The sequence below is a fragment of the Giraffa tippelskirchi genome, chromosome 1, assembly GCF_054371585.1.
Source record: "Giraffa tippelskirchi isolate mGirTip1 chromosome 1, T2T-mGirTip1v1.2.pri, whole genome shotgun sequence".
Classification (NCBI taxonomy): domain Eukaryota; kingdom Metazoa; phylum Chordata; class Mammalia; order Artiodactyla; family Giraffidae; genus Giraffa; species Giraffa tippelskirchi.
In genome coordinates, this window is record NC_137275.1 from 173,844,682 (window position 1) to 173,865,752 (window position 21,071).

Genomic DNA, 21,071 nt, shown 5'->3' on the forward strand with positions numbered 1-21,071 from the left:
TTCACCAAAGTCGCTCTGGCTGGTCTCACAGCAGGCCTCGACAGGCTGGATGCTGAATTTACACAAAAGGGCACAGAGCTTCAGAGGAGAAAAGTGATTTTCCCAAACTCTGTCTTCCAAAGAAGATAAGTCAGTGTGAACCCCAAGACTCTGGACTTGCAGCTGGGGCCACCGCCTAGTGGGGCAGATGGGAAGGAGGATGGAAAGGGTGTCTTCCAGATGCTCTCACCTTGCTGCTCTTTGTCCCTTTTCACATGAGCTAACCAGCCTGGAGACTTCTGCATCACAGCCCATATTTAAAACTCCTGGAATCAATCACATATTGTCTGTTGAGTTCCTGCAGGTGAGTAGTCACCGTGTACATGAGGCAAAGACCCACTGTGGGCTAGTAGATTTACCCTTGCCTGACACTGATACCTTACTGCCTCAGACAGGAAGCCCCAACCACCGCCACTGCCCCCACCCCAGTTAGACTTGACATTGTGGTTGATGAAAATATTTGGAACTAAGAAGTTTTCTGTTCTTTTGACAGAAAACTTAAACTCACATAAAAGGGATGATTTATTTGAATTGGGTGCAGCAAATAAACACATACTAAAGGTACATATGAGGTGTTTGGGTGTTGAGAATTCAGGCAGCAATTTTTTTTACTCTGTTCAGATGGAGCCCAAGCTAATTCCCAAATGGTTTCTAGTGACCCATCGTTTCTCCTTGGACCTACGTAGTAGTTGGCCATTTCTCAGTCTTTACTCAGTTCCTCCACAGCATCTTCTAAAAGAAGCTACCATAGGTGGTACCCTGGCTGTGTTTTGTGTGCTGGAAAGAATGAGCTGAGTTAGATATTTTTGTTCTTCCAGGAGACTGGGAAGTAGCAGGAGAATGAGTTGGTGGTGGGAATTATGTCAGAGAAAACTGTCAGGGCGAGCATGTGCCCTTCCTCTTTGTGGACCAGCAGCACATGGACAGGGCAAGACCCCATCAGGAACCACCTTGAGGAATGGAGTGAGATCCCTGACACCATGCATCGAGCACAGAGTCTTCCTTAAAACAACTTCCCATTATTTGAAGAACTTCTGTCAGACACCTCTGTGCCTCCAAAGAGTTCAGCTTCAATACTACTCACCTTGTTGTTTACAGATCAAGTCTGAGCATCATGCATCCAACTCAGAGAAGCCTAGTGCTGCCAAGAACAAAGCACTACCACCAAAGCCTGTTCATCTTTCCCAGATGACTGAAAACAACATTTACAGGATTTGTTGAGGTCATCCATTAAGCTTTGCTCTTCAGTCTCTTGCAGACCCACATAGCCCAGGTAGACACTCAGTGTTAATGAAATGTGATTTCAGGTTTCATGGCTGAGCCAGGAATTTTAACAGTTTCCAGGCTGGTGGTCAGTCAACACTACTGAATGCACATGTTTAGGCCTTAAGTTCTCTTGTCAACAAGAACAGCCTCCTGGGCGCAAGGTGGTGGTTGTGAAGGTTGCTCTGAGAGGACAGAGGCCTTGATTCACAGACACCTGTTCCTGAGCGAGTCTTAAAAGCATAAAGTGCCCCTAGTAAGAATTTTAGAGTGTTAAAGCTGCCTAAAATGGAAGGATTTACCTCCAGCCCCTGAAGGGCAGTGGGTATGTGTTCACATCAAGAGGCTTAGGCCCAGGTGATTGCCCTGGACCGACACCAGCTCTGAAGACTTCCTCATGTGCGGGCAGCCTTGAGCCAGGAGCACCAAGCGGACTTGAGTTCAACACCTACAGACTTGCAGCAGACGGCATCTCCACCCCATGGCCTTTTGTGTTTGTTTGAATATGTCTTTTTCCAGCGGAAGATTTGTTTTCACATGAGTTACAACAGCATTATGGTGTCTTTTTCCTAATATATGCTATTAGATTTGTGGAATTCATGCAAACCTGGAACCTAGATCCCAGACCTGCAAGAGTGAATAAGATAAAGCAAGTTGGTGTTGTTCAAGCTTATAAAGGTTTTATCTTTTTTCCGTTCCTTTATTGAGATATAATTGATACATAACATTGTAAGTTGACTGTATAATATAGTGATTTGATACACATATAATGTTGCAAAATGATTACCACAATAAGGTTAGTTAACACACCCACCACTTCAATAACTGTGTGTAGTGAGAATATTTAAGATTTACTCTCACAACAGCTTTCAAGTATACAATTCAGTACTGTTCCATAGAGTCACCATGCGGAATATCAGAGCCCCAGAACGTACTGTAACTGGAGGTTTGTTTCCTTTGGCCAGTGTCTCCCCTATTTCCCCCTAGTCCCTCTTGCCTTATCCCCAGATCCTCGGAGACCACTATTCTATGGTATTTCTGTGAGTTTGGCTTTATTTAGATTCTGCATATAAGTGGAATCATAGAGTTTTTGTCTTTTTCTGTCTGACTTATTTCAGTTAGCAGCATGCCCTGGGGGTCCATCCATGTTGTAAACATTAGAATTGCTTCCTTTCTCCTAGCTGAGTAATGTTTGTGTGTGTGTCTGTGTATCACATTTCTGTAACCCATGTGTTGATTGACACTTCGGTTGTTTCCATTTCTTGGCTACTGTGAATAATGCTGCAGTGAACATGTGGCGGTACAGACACCACTTCAAGACAGTGATTTCATTTTTTTTGAATATATGCCCAGAGGTAGGTTTACTGGATCTATTATACAGTAGTTCTATTTTTAATTGATTGAACAATCTATCTCCATACTGTTTTAGTGGCTGTACCAATTTACATTCCCACCAAAAGTACGCAAGGGTTTCATTTTCTCTATATCTTCACCAACATGTATGTGTTCTATGAAAAAAATATTTAGTTCCTGTACTCATTTTTAAATCATTTTTTGCCATTATGTTGTATGAGTTTCTTGACTATTTTGGATTTTGACTTCTTACCTGATGTGTTAATTTCAAATATCTTCTTCCATTTCATGGGTTGCCTCTTCATTTTATTGTTTTTTTTTCCTTTTGCTGTACAGACATCTTTTTAGTTTGAAGTAGCCCCACTTGTTTATTTTAAGTGTTGTTGCTTGAGTTTTTGGTATACATCGAAAATGCCAAGATCATTGTGAAGGAAATTTTACCCAATATTTTCTTCTAGGAGTTATAATTTGAGGTCTTACATTTAAGTCTTTAATCCATTTTGAGTTAATTTTTGTGGGTGGTGTAAGATAGGGGTCCAGCTTATTATTTTGCATGTGATTATCCAATTTTAACACCATTTATGGAGAAGACTACTAATGTCTTTTCCCCATTGTGTATTCTTAGGTCCCTTGTCATGTACTCGTTAGCTGTATAGATAGGATTTATTTTTGGACTCTCAATTCTGTGCCATTGGCCTCTGTTTTTATGCTGTTACTATGCTGTTTTGATTAATGTATCTTTGAGGTGTAGTTTGAAATCAGAGAGCATGATACTTCTAGCTTTGTTTTTTTTTTTTTCCTCAAGATTGTTTTTGTTATTCAGGGTCTTTTGTGTTTCCATACAAGTTTTAGCATTGTTTTTTTGATTTCTGTGAAAAATGCCACTGAAATTTTTATAGGGATTATGTTGATTCTCTAGATGACATTGGGTAGTATGGATTTTTTGACAGTGTTCTGATCTACAAACACAGACTATCTTTCCATTTATCTGTGTTCTTTTCAATTTCTTTGATTATAATTTTCAATGTAGAGATCTTTCACCTCCTTGGTTAAATTTATTTCTAAGCATTTTATTGATTTTGATTATATTCCACCCAGAGGCACTCTACAATCAAGCACACTATTATTTCTGGGACAAAACAAATGTTCATACTAAAGTGGAGTAAGTGATGACTATATTTCTACACCTCAGTTCAGGGTAATTTTGCCCCAGATGCATCATGAAAAAATGTCTGGCATTCTTTGAATTTTCCATTTTGGAAATGGAAGTGAAGGATTTGTGGACCTGTACTCCTGTATCATTGTGGACAGTGACTGCAGCCATGAAATGAAAAGACACTTGCTCCTTGGAAGGAAAGTTATGACAAACCTAGACAGCATATTAAAAAGCAGAGACATTACTTTGCTGACAAAGGTCTGTATAGTCAAGGCTGTGGTTTTTCCAGTAGTCATGTACAGGTGTAAGAGTTGGGCCATAAAGAATGCTGAGTGCTGAAGAATTGATTCTTTCAATATATGGTGCTGGATAAGACTCTTGAGAGTCCCTTGGACAGCATGGAGATCAAACCTGTCAATCCTAAAGGAAATCAACCCTGAATATTTATTGGAAGGACTGATGCTGAAGCCAAAGCTCCAATACTTTGGCCACCTGATGCGAAGAGCTGACTCACTGGAAAAGACCCTGAAGCTGAGAAAGATTGAGGGCATGAGGAGAAGCAGGGGGTGGGCAGAGGATGAGATGGTTGGATGGCATCATCAACTCAGTGGACTTGAGTTTGGGCAGACTCTGGGAGATGGTGAGGGATGGGGAAGCCTGGCATGCTGCAGTCCATGGGGTCGCAGAATTGGACACGACCTAACAACAATTCCTGTTGTCCTCATTTTATAGATAGAAATCAGGTCCACAGAGGTCAAGTGGCTTGAATGACAGCAGGTTATTCTGTCTAATATGAGCTAGTGTCAGCATGTCAGTGACTGGAACAAGGTTGCCTAGGTGTTCTTCTGGCTCCCTCTATTATACTGCTCTGCTCACCCCTGTATACCCTTCCAAATCTTCTGCATTTCTTCTCATCAGTTACTGAAAATTACCCATTATGCCTAAGCAAAATACCATATTTTTCCTTTAAAAAGAAAAAAATAGGGCCTGAACTTTGCTACCACGTCCTCATCTCTGAGAAGCTTATTTCTTGGTTTGGTCCTATTTTCTGTGTGACAGAATCTGACTTTTAGACAAAAGCCATTATTGAAAAAGCAATATACTTTAATGATAACAAAAACATCAAAACATCAGCAAAAAGCATGAAGCATCAAAATATCTTTCAAAGAATATACTGATTGGAAATGTCCTAATCCATGTTTTGTTTTTCTCTTTTAAACCTCAAATGTCCATAGCTTTTTTTTATTTTTAATATTGCTCTTTTGATAAAATGGTGTATTTTGTTTTGGCCTTGTTTTTGTTTTGCTTTGCTTTGTTTGAAATGTACTTTGTACACAATAGTCTTGTTGGAAAGATGGGTCACACGGGAAGGTTTTCTTTGATTACTAGTGTGTGTTTTGATTCGTGAGCTCATAAAAGCCCGACCATGGCGGTTAAAACAGAATTGTTTACAATCGTGTTATAACTGCACTGAGATAATAGGAGGCCCTGCTCACAGGATAGATTGAGCTGCGAGGCAAAGGACAGAGATTGCTCAAAATCCTGGGAGCCACTATTCTGGATCCACAAAGGCGTTTGATCCAGTGCTTTAATCTGGGGACAGTTTGATTATGTACCGTGTATGCTTGCTCTCAGACACCTGTATGAAACACATTGATTCTCTCCATCACCAAGAAAGGAACTCTTATGGAATCCAGAGAGATGAGTTTGTAGTATTTTAATTAGGGTCTCATCACAGAATTTGGACCAATTAAGTTACCATCTGAATTACTTTCCTGTGAAAAAACAAGGGCTGCCCAGAGCCAGTGAAGGTGTGCATAGCTATTTAGACAATGTGTAACTGATTCCCTGAGGAGAATTGCACAGCTATGAATGTTTTAAGTGTGTTCTCAGGGTCATCTTTTAGGGATGTTGCAGAGTTGTAATCTTGTTCATCTGTGTGGTCCCGACAGACCTCTCCTGAAGTCTCCAGCCATCCAGGGAGGGATCACTGTGTCCAGTATTGAACACTGATGCCTTGCGTCACCCTCTCTCTGGAGATAAGGACTGTATACAATGCCAGTGATGGGCACAGCGGGCAGTAGTGAACGTTCACTCTCCCCTTGAGTAACCCACCCCCTCTCGCTGTTAGACCAGACATTACCAGTGGATATTTGCGCTCTTGACTATTATAAGACTAACTTATGTGTACAGAAGTTTCCATGTAAAGTGTGGCAATCATCAAGCAGATTAGCAAGTGTGTTGGAAATTTTGTACAACTTTTTACAATGCAGGTGGAGACTTTTCTAAAAGAAGCATTTCTAATCCAATGTTTTCTAAGACCAAATCTTAAATGTCTAAGCAAATACCCTATCAGACATATGTGGGGCTCCTAATGTTAAAGGGATGTTGATGGGAAAGTTGGTCTTTTTTGCCACATATCTTTCTGAGATTTTTTAGCATTATCCATGTGGCTCAAGTTAAATTCCCTAAAACCTAAAGTTTGCTAATGCTGAGTTGTAAAAGTCCTATTGCATGTGTGTGTGCCATCATGGGGACTTAGGAAAATAGTTAGGCTTTATAATTAGGCTGGTAGATGATTGAGAACAAATCTGAGAGGAGTTAAATATCAATTCATTTATTCAACAAGTGCTTATTACATAGCTTCTCTGTGTTTTAAAGAACTGAGTTAGGCATTGGGGATACAGACATGCACAGAAGACAGATGGTCCCTGACCTCCTGGACTCTAGCATGGAATAGGCCTGCATGTAGGCAATTACGTGATTACAGCATGGGTCGGTGCCTAGGACACCCAGGGGAGTTCAGGACACTGTAGGACCACCTGGAGGGGAACATGACCCAGACTGGTGTAGGGTCAGGGAGGCTTCTGGAAGAAGTGGCATCTAAGCCCAAACCTGAACAACACATAAGGATTGGTCAGATAGGTAGTTTGTGTATATGGCGGGGGGGGGGGGGGTATGCGAAATAATGCAAGAAGAAACAAATGCAAATGCCCAGAGGTGACAGACAGCATGGAGTCTTCCAAAATCTTGGGAGCCCTTTGGTGTGGCTGGTGATTAGGGTGCAGGGGTGGCGGGTGGGAGCTCAATAACCAAAGGCAGCTAGACCCTAAGACCCTCATCAGCCACTTAAGGATCTTCAGCTTTCATTACGGGCAACGAGGACCTATAGAGGATTCAAAGCAGAGGAGTAACATTGTCAGGTACTTATTTTGATAGGATCACCCAGGTACACATGAAGAATAGAGCAGAAGGAGAATGCGCTGAGCCCAGAAACTACTTAGGAAGCTATAGCAGCAACTTAGGTGAAACAAGAGGCCAGCCTTGAACAAGAATGGTGACGCTGGGAGTGTGAACAGGTCCCGGGAACATTGAAGGGGATAGACTTAACCAGGACTGGGTGATTTATTGAATGCTGAATTATGGTGGTTATTCAGTTATTTTTCTGTTCCATTAGCACTCAACAGAAAGTGACCTTGACTAATGTAAGTGACAAAGGGATTTTCTGGAAGGCAATTGTGATAGGCCACAACAGCCTGGGGTCCAGAAAGCAGAGAACTTCTTCTCTTCAAAGTCTTCCGAAGTCCAAGGGGCCACTTGTTTCCTAGCGTGCTACCATAAAATGTGTTTGTTCTAATCACTTCTCGCCTCTCAGATATATTCACTCAGAATTCAATCTCAGGGTGCAGCCAGAGTTTGTGTGTTCTGTTACCAGCACAGTGGAAGAAAGAGGGGCAGGGCCATAGGAGTGGACAGCCCAGTGGCGTGGAGGGAGTGATGGAGGGAGGTGCCTGGTGTGGGCCTTGATCCCTGGCGTGGTTGATGGGGGTGATGGTGGTACCTCCTCTGAAAGAGGAAGAGGAGCGGTATGGGGAGTAGCATTTAGTACCGGGCATACGCACAAAGAAAGTGAAGATATAAGTCTAGAATTGGAGAAAAATGTCTAGGCTGAGAAGGTAGTCATCAGTATTACGTTGTAATAGAATCCATGGGGTTGGAGGAGATGGTGTAAGGATGGTGTAGTATGCAGGGGAGAGAGGCTTGGCAGAATCTACAAAATTAAGGTGGGTGAGTCTACAAGGAAAGGGAGATAAAATAAGTTGAACATGGGCAGTATTCTCCCAGCTCTGCGATGGCTGCCAATGATCCCCCACCTCCTGGTTTTCACACTTGGGTGTAGCCTCCCTTCCACGCTGCCAGAATCCATCTGTGTAATCGATAGAATGTGCAGGTTATAGGAGTTTATGAAAGACACTGGCTCCTGTTTTGCTGCCATGTTTTGAGCACCTTGTAAAGAAGTCCGTTCTTATGAACATCTCAGGTCTTCAGCCAAACCCCTGTGTGAATGAGCTTAGAGGTAGATCCTCTAGTCCAAGTCACACCTTGTTTGTGAAGTCATGAGAGACCTTGAACCCTCACCACCCAGGTCAGCTGCTCCCAGATTTCTGACCCATGTAAACTGAGATTATAAGTTTTTTGCTGCTTTAAACCACTAACTTTTGAGGCAATTATACAGCAATAAATAACAGGCTCTTTGTAGCTTAGATCTTGTTGATTTTTTTCCTCCTCCATTGATTCAGTTCCACTCTCCAGTTCTCTTTGCATCACGTTTCATTTCTGATCTCCCTCCAAATTACTAATAAAAATCAAAGTTAACATTTTTCACCTATCAAACTGGAAAATACTTTTTTAAAATCCAGTGTTAGAGACATTGTCATAAACTGCAGATGAGAGTTGAAATTAATACAACTTTTCTGAAACACTTTTGGGAAATGTACTTGAGTCATTTTAATAATGTGTGTTAGTTTTGATTTAAAAATACAATTTCTATGGTTTTGCATTAAGAAAATACCTGAGGACATAAGGTATTTTTTTGTTGTTGTTTTGAAATCTGGATACAAATGACAGAAACCCAACCTGAAAAGGCATAAGCAAAAACAGAGTATATTGGTTAGGAGAATCGGAAGGTTTTAAGAACTGAGGTACAGAAAGGCAGATGCAATCGGATCTCAGGAACAATTGGAATCAGAGCTTGAATGTTTGCATGTCTTGTCCCATCACCCTTATCTGCTGCTTTCTGAGTGTTCTTTTATTTTTAGGACAGACTGGCTTTTCCTCACAGTGGGAAGCATTGATCCAATGGATGTTTTTAACAAAGGAGAGGGTATGACTAATCTCAAACTCCATGAATTCTAGTACAAAACAATTCTATGGAAAGACTCTGTGAAGGCTCAGTCTGGATCAGAAGCTCACCCATGAAATAGTCGATTGCAGTGGTGGCAATTGGTGTCTTGTTGACTTATGTACCAATTTAGATGGCTTGGTTGTGTCTAAGATGGTAAGGATATGAGAAAACATGGTCATTTCTGTCATAGCTGTGTGGTCTTGGAGAAGGAGGAGGGGTGTGGTGACTAGGCAGGGAATCCCGCCAATGGAAACTTTTCCATGTCATAAGCCAGACACTAGATGGAGTGTGATGTCCAAACTATGGAAATGGGAGGTGGGGAGATGAGCAAGCGGAGTGAAATCAGATAACCATTGGTAACTTCCGATTGATGGCAGAAGATAGGACGTTTGTAGGTGTATCACTGAATCTCCTCTCTAAGTTACTTCCTTGAAGTGGACTCTGCTGCATGTGAATGAAAGTGAGGAACTTTTAAAAAGATATATGTATATTTATTTGACTGTGTTGGGTCTTAGTTGGGGCATGTATGATCTTTGTTGTGGGATGTGAAATCTGTAGTTGTGGGATCTAGTTCCCTGACCAGAGATCATTCCCAGGCCCTCTGCATTGGGAGCGTGGAATCTTAGCCACTGGGCTACCAGAGAAGCCTCAGGAATTTTTGTCACGTGCCTGCAGTTTGCTTAACTCTGGGGAAGTTACCTATATACCTCAATATCTGAACACATTGCATATATAAATATATAACATTCATATACACATCATATAGGAAATCTCATTTCTCATTTCAACTCAATAGGCCCATTTTAATAGAAGGACAGGGAAGGCTAAGCAAATTTATATAATTTACCCGAAGTTGTATAACTACAAGTACTCGAGCCAGTTTTGAAACCCTGACTCGTATGTGCTATCTCCTTATATCATCTAACCTTTCTCAAAATTTTTACTCCAAGACATTTTAAAGATATGGCTTGTCTTTCACTTAGTGCTTAATATACCATTCTTTCTGCATTTTATAAAGCTTGAATTTATGAAGTTTGATTTTCTTCAAAATAAAATGTATACCATCATTTCTGCTTATTTATAAAAAAAATGTCAAAGTAATTTGTAATGAAACATCCCAAACAATGTAAATTCCATACCTAAATTGTCTCAGATGTCTTTAGGGAGTTGACTTTTCTTAGGGAGGGGAAAGTCTTCTCCAGCATTCTAGTTTCTGACCATCCATTCCTCTTAGAGTTGTGATTATTCCCCGAGCAGTAGCTTCCCTACCCACTATTCCTTCTCTGGACAAGTGTCATTGAACACAGGCTAGGAGTATGTTGGGGACTGGTGAGCACAATGAAGGTCCACAAGTGACTTATTTCTGTGCCAAATATCACGCCAAATTTCTCCTCCTCAGTCCCCTGCCTGCCAACTGAACGCTGAAACACTGAGAGCTGTGCTTTTCAGTAAACCTGTACAGCAAGTTTCTTCTGATTTGCAGTCATCTGTTGATGAGCATATGGAAGACAGATTCAAGAGCTTTGTAAAATTCAGGCTCTGTTACATCTTTTTCATCCCTCTGATCTACCAAGCCTGTCATTCTGTTTTAGAAGGAAATTAGATGGTTCTGACAAGACTGTTCTTCACAAAGCAATGTTGATTATTACCTAGTATTCTGTGATCATATGGGTGTTTGCAAATTGATTTTTTGATGATTTGTTCTAGTATTTTCCAGGTATGAAAACTAAATTGACTACTCTATGATTTTCAGGGCTGTCCCTTTCTCAGTTTCAAATATAGATCTTATCTCTACTTCTTTACTGTTTAGTGGCCTCACTGATCCTTGTCGAATTTTTTAAATTGCTTTTGTAAAACATCATTAGGCTTCCTTGCTTAAAAGTTACATAAGGGGGAGCACTTAAAGGAAATGATGGCTTAAATATTTACAGTTGTTGTTGTTTTTTTTTTAAAGAAAACACAGTAATAAAAAACTAATAACTAGAATTTCTTACAGATGGCAAACTCTTAAAAGATTTAGTAGGCCACTACCCACAGCTCTACGGTTGCCCTTAAACAAAATTTGAAATTTAGAAGGTTACCATTACAGGGGCAAAACGGTAAGTAATGCTTAGTGAAATACTAAAGGATGTTTAAGAATACTGATTCAAATATTTATTCCCCTTGGCAAGTTTGATTTGTAAAAGACCTAACAGATTATAAGATAATATGTACTTTTGAGATATAAAGAGATTTGTTGATTAGCAGACATTTAATCCTGTCCAAAATGTCCATTGAAACATTTGGCCCATGACAAAAGGTCCTTGAAATTTGTCCCTATTGAAAACATCCCATGAGTGTATTTGGCTTATGCCAAATGGTCCTTGATACTTGGTCCTGTTAAAACATCCACACCGAGAACATGTTCCTGGCTTCAAATATCCCATAATGTTTATTTATACTTTGGTTTATAAGATAATACATAAAAAATACTATCATGTTTTACTTGTTCAATAATTGTGCTGTGATTGTATTGCCAATAATAATGCTTCTTGCCTTCATGATGTAGCTGGTAATGTCACATAGGCTCGGTAGATGGGTCAGGGTCCAGATCTTGCAGAGGAGCAAGATTTATGTTGACTGTGTAAACCAAGGAGGAGACATAAGTTAGAGAAATGCACAGAGGGCAAGAAGTCAAGGATGGATCTCACAATGAAAGGTATGTTGATATGTTTGGTACGTTAATGGTCCATTAAGGACATTTGGTTGAACGCGCATGGGTTGTTCAGTGAGGGCAGAATTTGAAAGGAGGAGCTTTCACATCAAACCGCTTTGTAAAAGGGGCAGAGAATGTGTTGATATAAACACTTTGTGGAGCAGATAGCACGTTCGGGAGGAGTGAGAGCAGGTGTGGCTTTCCTACCATACAGCTGTCGGGTATAAGAGCCCAGCAGGAGGAGGATACTGGGCATCTAATTAACTCACCTACAGCTATTCCATTGCCCAGGGTTAATGGGCGATGTTTCCCTTGAATCAATGTCCTATACAGGTACAATCTTGGTAGACCACAAGGAGTATGACCTCTGTTTGTATATTTTAATGGGAGTGACTATCCATCAGCATGGACTACCACCATACCCTCAGCTGGTGCCTTCCTACTGGCTGATCCAGTAGGATCAGCCACTTATTGAATCCATAAGACATTAGTCAGATTTCCCCTGCCAATAACCAGTGACCACTGGTCAGACAGTCACAAAAAACACACACACACACTTCTGTTGCTTGACAAAGTGACATCTTTGTTTGAAAATTCTCACTGTAACATGGCATAAATAATATATCCACAAAAAGAAAAGCCAGCAGTGCATTATAGTGGTTTTTTCCATTTCTTTTCCTTTAACAGAGGAGAATCTGCAATGTCCAGTGTACAACTAGTCAGGATTTGGATAGCAGTGTCATCCTAGATGAGATGGAAGAACATAAGCACAATATTGCTGTTGAAGGGAAAGTAAGAAAAACCCAGAATAGGTTGGAAGGATGTGCAGAAAAGAATGAAATAAAACATCATCACAGGTATTTTGAAGAAGTCTCCATGACATTAACAATGAAGAAGTCTTATTAATGCTACCACAAATGAATTCATTAAAAAGGCAAGTAAACAGAATTCAAAGCAGATGTCAATCCCCAAACCCAACTTCATTGCATGAAATTGAAATGTCTGAGGTGCATAAAGTGACCACATGTGGAAAACTATTTCTTATGCACAATTCTGATGCTCAAGATAACATAAGAATTCTCATTTACACAACTTGGACAATTGTTTTTGTTGTTCTTTGTTCAGTTTCTAAGTCATGTCTGATTCTTTGGGACCCCATGGACTACAGCATGCCAGGCTTTGCTGCCCTTCATAATCTCTTAGAGTTTGCTCAAACTCATGTCCATTGAGTCAGTGATGCCATCCAATCATCCCATCCTCTGTTGCCCCCTTCTCCTCCTGCCCTCAGTCTTTGCCAGCATCAGGGTCTTTTCCCAGAGTCGGCTCTTCACATCAGGTGGCCAAAGTATTGGAACTTCAGCTTCAGCATCAGTCCTTCCAATGAATATTCAGGGTTGATATCCTTTAGGATTGACTGGTTTGATCTCCTTGCTGTCCAAGGGACTCTCAAGAGTCTTCTCCAGCACCACAGTTCAAAAGCGTTAATTCTTTGACACTCAGCCTTTTCCATATTTAAAGGCCAGTTCCACATTATTCAGTGATGGCATCTTTAAGACGGCACTACCACAGTTCAGTTATTTCCTGTGCACAGTGTGATATTGGGTTATTTTATGTCATTTATGCACTAACAATGAAAAGGTGAGAAGACCCTTAAAGATATATCAACACATATATGAGAAAGTACTTGTATTTACATGGGAAAGAAATCTTGACCCTAACCCTTTATTGTGCACGATGGATTTTGAGATGGCAAATACAATGCTATTTGATGACTCTTACCACATGCACAAGCAAAAGGATGCTTGTTTTCACTTTTCATCATCACTGTGACAGAAATATATCTTCTTTGGGTCTAACACACAAATATAGGAGAATGGAAAGTTAACACCCAGAAGTGTGTGTTTAAGTTGTTTGGACTTCTATTTTTGCCTTTGGAAGATGTAAATGAAATTTTTGAGTGCATTGTGGAGAACACAGAAGAAAATTTAGATGACCATAGATTACGTTGAGAGAATGTGTGTTCACAGAAGGCATGGAGGAGGTAGAAGATCAAAGACTCCAAGATTTCTGCCAGAGAACTGGAATGTTCATACATCAGTACTGAACCACAGGGCAAACAATGCACTGGAAGGCTGACATACCTCATTTCAGAAGCTGGTGGTAGTGCATCATCCTTCATTTGGAGATTTCTTGAAGTGTTAAACTGTGAATGGCAAAGCAGTGAACAATTTATCACCCAGGTTCTTGGTGGTCGCACTCAAATACAGCCACCAACTTCACAACAATACACACACAATCAAATTGATATAACTGAGAAACAGACAAATGCAAAGCCAGTAATCAGGTAGATATATACTTAAGAGCAGTTGCTCATCGTTTAGGAATAACCTTGCTGAACTTTATGATGAGGAAGAACAAGAATGAATGTGAAATCCGAACTTCATCATCTATTACAGTAAAGATAATGTAAAGAAAACTTTAACTAATTTAAATGTGGCACTAGTGGTAAAGAACCTGCCTGCCAATGCAGGAGACATAAGAAATGGAGGTTCAATCCCTGAGTCGGGAAGATCCCCTGGAGGAGGGCATGGCAACCCACTCCAATATTCTTGTTGGAGAATCTCTCTTGCTGGACAGAGGAGCCTGGTGGGCTACAGTCCACAGGATTGTACAGAGTTGGACACGACTTAAACGACTTAGCATGCAGCACACATGCATTATGTAATAAGTCATGGACCAAATGTCTCAATGGACATTTTGGACAGAACCAAGTCCTGCAAGGGATTTGTTTAACTCTCAAAAGAATAATCAATGCTGGAGATCAGTGTTTTCTCCTGGCATTCAGGTAAGTTCAATATCATAATGGAAGCACATTGAAATCGTCTAACTAAATTATTGTATTTATTAGGCAACAACCAGCTGACTTAATTACTGTGTGGAAATGATATAAAGATGACAGTTATTTGAGGTTGTGCTAAATTCATAGGAAAACCAGAGACAGCTGTTAAAATCTCCAACACCACCCCCCCGCCCCCGCAAACATTTGTGGGGAAAACTCGGTGAATATACCTGAGTGTGCTCTGGAATGGGATTTCCTTCATTCTCTAGTTACTTTCTTGGCACCATCATAGGCTCCTTGGTACACTTAGCTTTGAAGTCTCCAACCAATAGTTCAGTAAAGAGAGCTTTGTGACTCTAAGGCAGACAGAACCATTTTTCAATTGCAGAAGCACTTAATTCTTTCTCACTTTAAGTGTGAAAGCCATTTGGGCAATAGCCCAGGCAGGGTATTGCAGACCAGGAGTGAAAAACTCTTGGCCTCTAAGAAGAAAGAGTAGGGGAAAAAATTCAGTTACCATTTAAGACCAAGGAAGAAAAAAAAAAAATACTGCTTTTAGAAAAAAAAAAATTGCTTTTGGCAACTGTGCTTAAGACTCTCAAATTTGGAAGTTAAACATGGGAAAATGTTATAAACGAGTTGCACCATATTTGTCTATCACTTTCTTTTTGAAGTGGCAATCTGGGTGACTGGAAAGTATGAACACATCTCTATTCTAGTGCAGCTTGCTGAGAACTGCAAGTTATCGACTGAAGCCTGCCTGTTGGGCTGCTGCTTATAAATAGAAGGAATCTGGTTCACGCTATAGAGTGGGAGCTTCGGTTTGGTGTTTTGCACATGTGTGAAGGCAGCTAGTGTATATTTGATGGGACAGCTCAGCTGTCGTGAGCTGGCAAGTAGTGACAGAAGGAAAAAAAGGCCCAGTAAAGAGCCATTCTCTGATGAGTTTGAACGTCTGATTCTCTGATGTTCTCCTTGATGAGTCGGGATGTTTCCTGCAGCAGAATTCCTCATGCATGGCCTCAGATGCTGGGGCCAGCTAGAGTATAATAGAGGAGGCCAAGGGAGTTCTGGAGGATCATAGAGTTTCACACGCACCTGTAGCTGTTTGGTAACAGCTCATCCTCCAAGATAATAGGCATGTACTTCCTCCTTGTTTTTTGATGCTGGTAGTTATTTTATGAGATGAGGGGTCCATAGAAATTTTGAGAATTATGGGCTGTCCATATTCAGGTAGGAATACATATCCTTAGAAAAGAACAATATCTACTGAGTAGGTTACTGCCTTTGCAACATTTTATTTAATTCTTACAGTAACACAATTATGTAGGTGGCATAGCCCAACTTAAAGGGGTGGAAATGGAAGTTCAGGGAAGTGGAGGGATTGGCTCCGAGTCTAAAACCAGTGAGTGATGTGATCAGTCTACCCAGCTTGACCTTGACTGCCCATGATCCGTTGCTTCACATTTTCCCCATGAGGAAAGTACACCTATGGGCAGTGCTGAGAGCCTGCTTATCCTAGGAGACCAGTGTGCCATTGTTTGCCTTGTAGCTGGGGTTCACTTAGGTCTTCACACCTCTTCAAGAGGAGAGATGGGAGTTCAGTAGCCTGCGCACCCTGGCAGTTCTGTCCAGAGGCCACATAGTTGCACACCAGACCTGCTTTGTAGAGGGGGATTATAAACCATCTGTCTACACTTTGTGAGCCTTTTTCAATTTTCAGGCTGAACAAAAAGTCCTATTCACTCCTCTGGGACTGTTGTCATCTGGCTGTCATGTGGGCCCTTGGAGCACAAGAGTTTGTGCTGTTCACCTGGCCACATTTCTCACAGTGACATCTGTTTTTCTTTCTTTTTCCTTCCCTATCCCCTGGTTCAACTGAGATGAATATACTACTGTTTTCTTATGCTTAGTGTCTAAATAAGCCAAAAACATCTTGATTATTTGATGCAATCATAGGGATGGTTTGAAGCTAGTACAATGACTATTCAATTATTTCTAGACTTCTGTCAGTTTAGTAATAAAATTCCTCACCAACCTATTAACAAACAAACCAAAAAAAAGTGTCTTGCAAAATCAGAGCTCTGTAGTACCTTCAGCCAGAGACCTTACAAGAGCTCCATTGGCTCAACCTGGTGGAACACACCCAGGCACTGGATCCTAAAAGTTGGTCCAAGGATATGATACTGTTTCCAGTGAGGCTTATACCAGACCTTGGCAACAAGTGAATGAACAAACAAATTAATAAATGAACATAAGTTTTAAAAAATGAATCAATTTAAAGAAATCATCTTTATGTCCCTCATGACTGTGTGCATGTGTATTAAAAATGTCTTTTTCCTGATTGATGTAAATTATAGATGGTCAATGTTTGTTTTCAGTGACCCATTTTACCTATCCCCTTCAGCAAATGGTCAATTCCATATGTATTCCTAAAATTACCCCCCCTCAAATTTCCTAGTGAATTTTCACGTTCCCCGAAATCCTAAATCTTGGAAATAGTCACGCCAAGCGTGATATCTGTGTCTCTACTGTCCTAGATCTGCATCTCCTAACTCCACAACAGAGAGAGTATAAGGTTAAAGTAGAAGGAATTGGGAAGAAGAAAATCCCATTTGCTGTAGAAATGTATTTTTGTATTATATAGCAAATATATTTTCCTCTTCAAGAAGAGAAAATATATTTACATAGTCATGTCCAACTCTTTGTGACCCCGTGGACTATACAGCCCATGGAATTATCCAGGCCAGAGTACCGGAGCGGGTAGCTGTTCCCTTCTCCAGGGGATCTTCCCAACTCAGGGATTGAACCCAGGTCTCTCACATTGCAGGCAGATTCTTTACCAGCTGAGCTACCAGGGAAGCCCATATATTTAAATTACATGTAATATAATTATCCATTACATTAGTTGGGTGTATGTGTATGTGTACTCAGTCATGTCCAATTCTTTGCAACCCTATGAACTGTAACCTGCCAGGCTCCTCTGTCCATGGGATTTTCCAGGCAAGAATACTGAAGTGGGTTGCCATTTCCTTCTCCAGGGGATCTTCCCAACCCAGAGATCATCTTGAGCTTAGGGCCATTTTTTACTGAGACTATTAAGGGTAGAAGCTTTAATTCCTTGGGGGGTTTCAGAAGTAGCTTTCGGTTCTGTCTCATCTATTTTCTTTTAGTCTCTTTCCCTCTTTTCATTTCCCCTCCTCTCAGTTCTGAGCTTGTACCTTCCCTGCCCTCACACTTTAGAGAGCCTAACTTATCACAGCCATTAATGAACTCATTGAGGCACACATGAGCATCTCTGTCAATGGAGACGCAGTGGTCCGTGCTGGGATGGTGTCACCCTAAACATCCACCCTCAGAATGAACACTGTTTAGTCCCCAGGAAATCACTCCTCATTCCTTGCCCTTTGTTCTTAAAATAAAAAAGGTGACTTCATCCAAATGCAATGAAGTCTTCCAGGCTGTACCACTGCTGCTTACATTGGAGGCAAACACTGCTTTGGAGTAATGTGGGAAAAGATTTGAGCAGCAGAAGTGCTTAGGTGAGAAAAAAGACAAATTAATTAACTTGTCAAATAATTTTTCTCTGATAGCATGAATATGATGGAGTCTTGTGTGATCAAGTATCGTTTCCCAGAGGTGCTGATCATCCACTTTCTTATTTTTCTTTGTGGTTCCAGAGGTATTTACAAATTAGCTCAATGTTCAGAGCACTGGTACATGAAGGTTGAGGAACATTTTCTAAAATTAAATAATCCAAATGACTACTAGTCTGTATGGATGTCGATCTAGGTACAATGTGAAAAGTGTTTTTCTTTATACTATTACATGGCTCTAGATATTGCTTTAAAAGATGGTGAAAACCATGATATGCCAATTTATATACTGAAACTAAAATATTCTGTAATTTTTTGTGGTAGCAATAATCTATCATACACATCTAAATACAATGTTTGCTTATCATATATAAAGGAATTTTATTAACAACTCCCATTACTACTGCCCTTACAGTTGAATGTCCTCTACATAGAAATTACCAATTAAAAATTTGCCATAGAACTATAATATTTCAAGAAATGTGTCTATTTTATAATTACTGTCAATAGAACATAAAATATATGAAAACATTGATTGTAACATAAAAAAGCAAATTTTACAGAATATCTTTGTGAGTTAATGACAGTGCTCTTACTTATCAAATATTGCTAGCCCATCAAGATAACACTCAGACATGCACAATATAATTATATCCAGTCATCTGTGAGAGTTTCTTGGCTTTCAGTCATGTGAAAACCATAGCTTTAAACAAAGTTTTTCACCCTATTATTGTGAATATGTATTTGTCCAGGAAGGGGGTGGACTATGTATTATCAAACAGGTTAACTTGTTTTAAGTCTTATAATTATTTAGATCTATGCCTGTGGGTTTCCATTTAAATACCTGCTAAGTTTTGCTTTGATACCTTCACTCTTCCTTCTTTTTGTCTCTCCTCCTTTTGATATGCGTCTGTTTCTCTTTCTTATTTCTTTCTTCTCTCCTCTTTGGCTTTATCTCAAAGTAAGTCTTATTGTATTATCTCAAATGCTTAATAAATGTAATCTTTTTATTTGGGGGAAATCAAAGAAAATCCACCTCTGAGGCTCCCTATCTCCCAGATGGCAAGAAAAGCCCATCTTAGCCAGGGTGAAGAAGGCCATGAAGGTAGAATTACCCTCCTCTTTCTTTAGGGTCCTATCACAAACCAGGAAGCTTACACAGATATCAAAAGGCCCTCACACGACAGGACCTCAGGTTGATCACCAAAATTTTGTGTCCCAAGCCGAGGGACTCAGTGAAGGTAACCAGTTCTGCAGCTCCCTCACAAAGCTGTGACCCAGTCATCACTGCTCCTGGGAGGCTGGTGGTTAGAGTTTAACCTCTTCAGGATCCCTCAGTCATTCCCTTATGGGGTCCCAACACCTGCCAAGGTGCAGGAGGGCTGGTGTGCATCATACTCTTTGAGGAGTCTGCCCCAACCCCTTTCCAGTCTGGAGAAAGTATCTCTGCTTCCTCTAGCAACCTTCAAATTCCCCCAGCCTCTCCTTCCAGGATGATTCCTTCAGGAAACCCATGCTTCTGGAAAACATGCCTGAGCATCAAATTATCAAAAGGCAGCTTCCACATTTATGAATTACAAACTCATCTAAAGCAAGGGACTGGACACAAAGACTGGGCTGTCTACTTGGAAGAGGGGAAAAAAATATATAGGAAGTGTTAGCTGCTCAGTCATGTCTGGCTCTTTGCAACCTAGTGGACTATAGCCTGACAGGCTCCTTTGGCCATGGGATTCTTCAGGCAAGAATGCTGAAATGGGTTGCCATTCCTCCTCCAGGGGATCTTCCCAACCTAGAGATAGAACCCTGGTCTCCTGCATCACAGGTGGATTCTTTACCATCTGAGCCACCAGGGAAGAGCAAAACAAATTAATGTTTTAAAAAAGTATCTTACACATTTGGACTTGGAGCATGAGATGAAGAGGGCAGTGTCTACTTAGTTCTGAAGACCTAAGAAGGACTGGACAATAAAAGCAAAGGCCCAGCTAGAATTAGAATTGATTTCAGTTTTTAAGGGAAATTTCAGATTTCTTCTAGGTTATCCATTCATCTCACTGGAAAAGCAATGGAGACAAGGGCTCAAGATTGTACTGCTGGCCAGGAATGAAGTCAGTGTACTTGGCTGCTGCATTCCTTGAGGTGTGTCTTGGAACTTAGTGATTTTTCTCAAGCTCCTGGTCCTGCCTCTCTTTAACATCTGCCTGTTGTCCCATATGTACTAAATTATAGACAAAATTAAACATGCTTAGAGGTGAGTTTTTTCCTTCTTTTATTCACTAATTCATTCCAGGAGTATTTGTTGAGAGCCTTCTAATTGCTAGGCATTGTACTAGGTGCTGGGTGTGGATGTGTGTGTATGTGTGTTTATTCGCTCAGTCCTGTCCAACTCTTTGGGGTCCCAAAGGTGCTGGGTGTATATTGGTAAATAAAATAGACATGTGTTGCCTTATGGAATTTGTAGTTTAATAGATGAGATAGTTCCACTCATCTCACATCCTAGCAAAGAAATGCTTAAAATTCTCCAAGCCAGGCTTCAACAGTACGTGGACCATGAGCTTCCAGATATTCAAGCTGGATTTAGAAAAGGCAGAGGAACCAGAAATCAAATTGCCAACATCTGCTGGATCATCAAAAAAGCAAGAGAGGTCCAGAAAAACATCTACTTCTGCTTTATTTACTATGCCAAAGCCTTTGACTGTGTGGATCACAACAAACTGCAAAATTCTTAAAGAGATGGGAATACCAGACCACCTGACCTGCCTCTTGAGAAATCTGTATGCAGGTCAAAAAGCAATAGTTAGAACTGGACATGGAACAACAGACTGGTTCCAAAGAGGGAAAGGAGTACATCAAGGCTGTATATTGTCACCCTGCTTATTTAACTTATATGCAGAGTACATCATGCGAAATACTGGGCTGGATGAAGCACAAGCTGGAATCAAGATTGC

General features: G+C 40.6%; 1 protein-coding gene across 16 annotated transcripts in view; it reads left to right on the plus strand.

Moving 5' to 3' along the window:
* Positions 1-21,071, plus strand: part of TLE4 (TLE family member 4, transcriptional corepressor) — a 275,661-nt gene that overhangs the window by 156,595 nt on the left and 97,995 nt on the right. For 2 of the 16 annotated variants that reach the window (XM_081506144.1, XM_081506145.1), the window contains exon 20: positions 12,379-12,636. The exons of the other annotated variants lie outside the window; for them this stretch is intronic. In XM_081506144.1, the coding sequence (XP_081362270.1) occupies positions 12,379-12,597 (219 nt within the window). In that variant the 3' untranslated portion in view covers positions 12,598-12,636. Of the gene's footprint in view, positions 1-12,378; positions 12,637-21,071 lie in introns of those variants that run through there. 16 annotated transcript variants of the gene reach the window in all.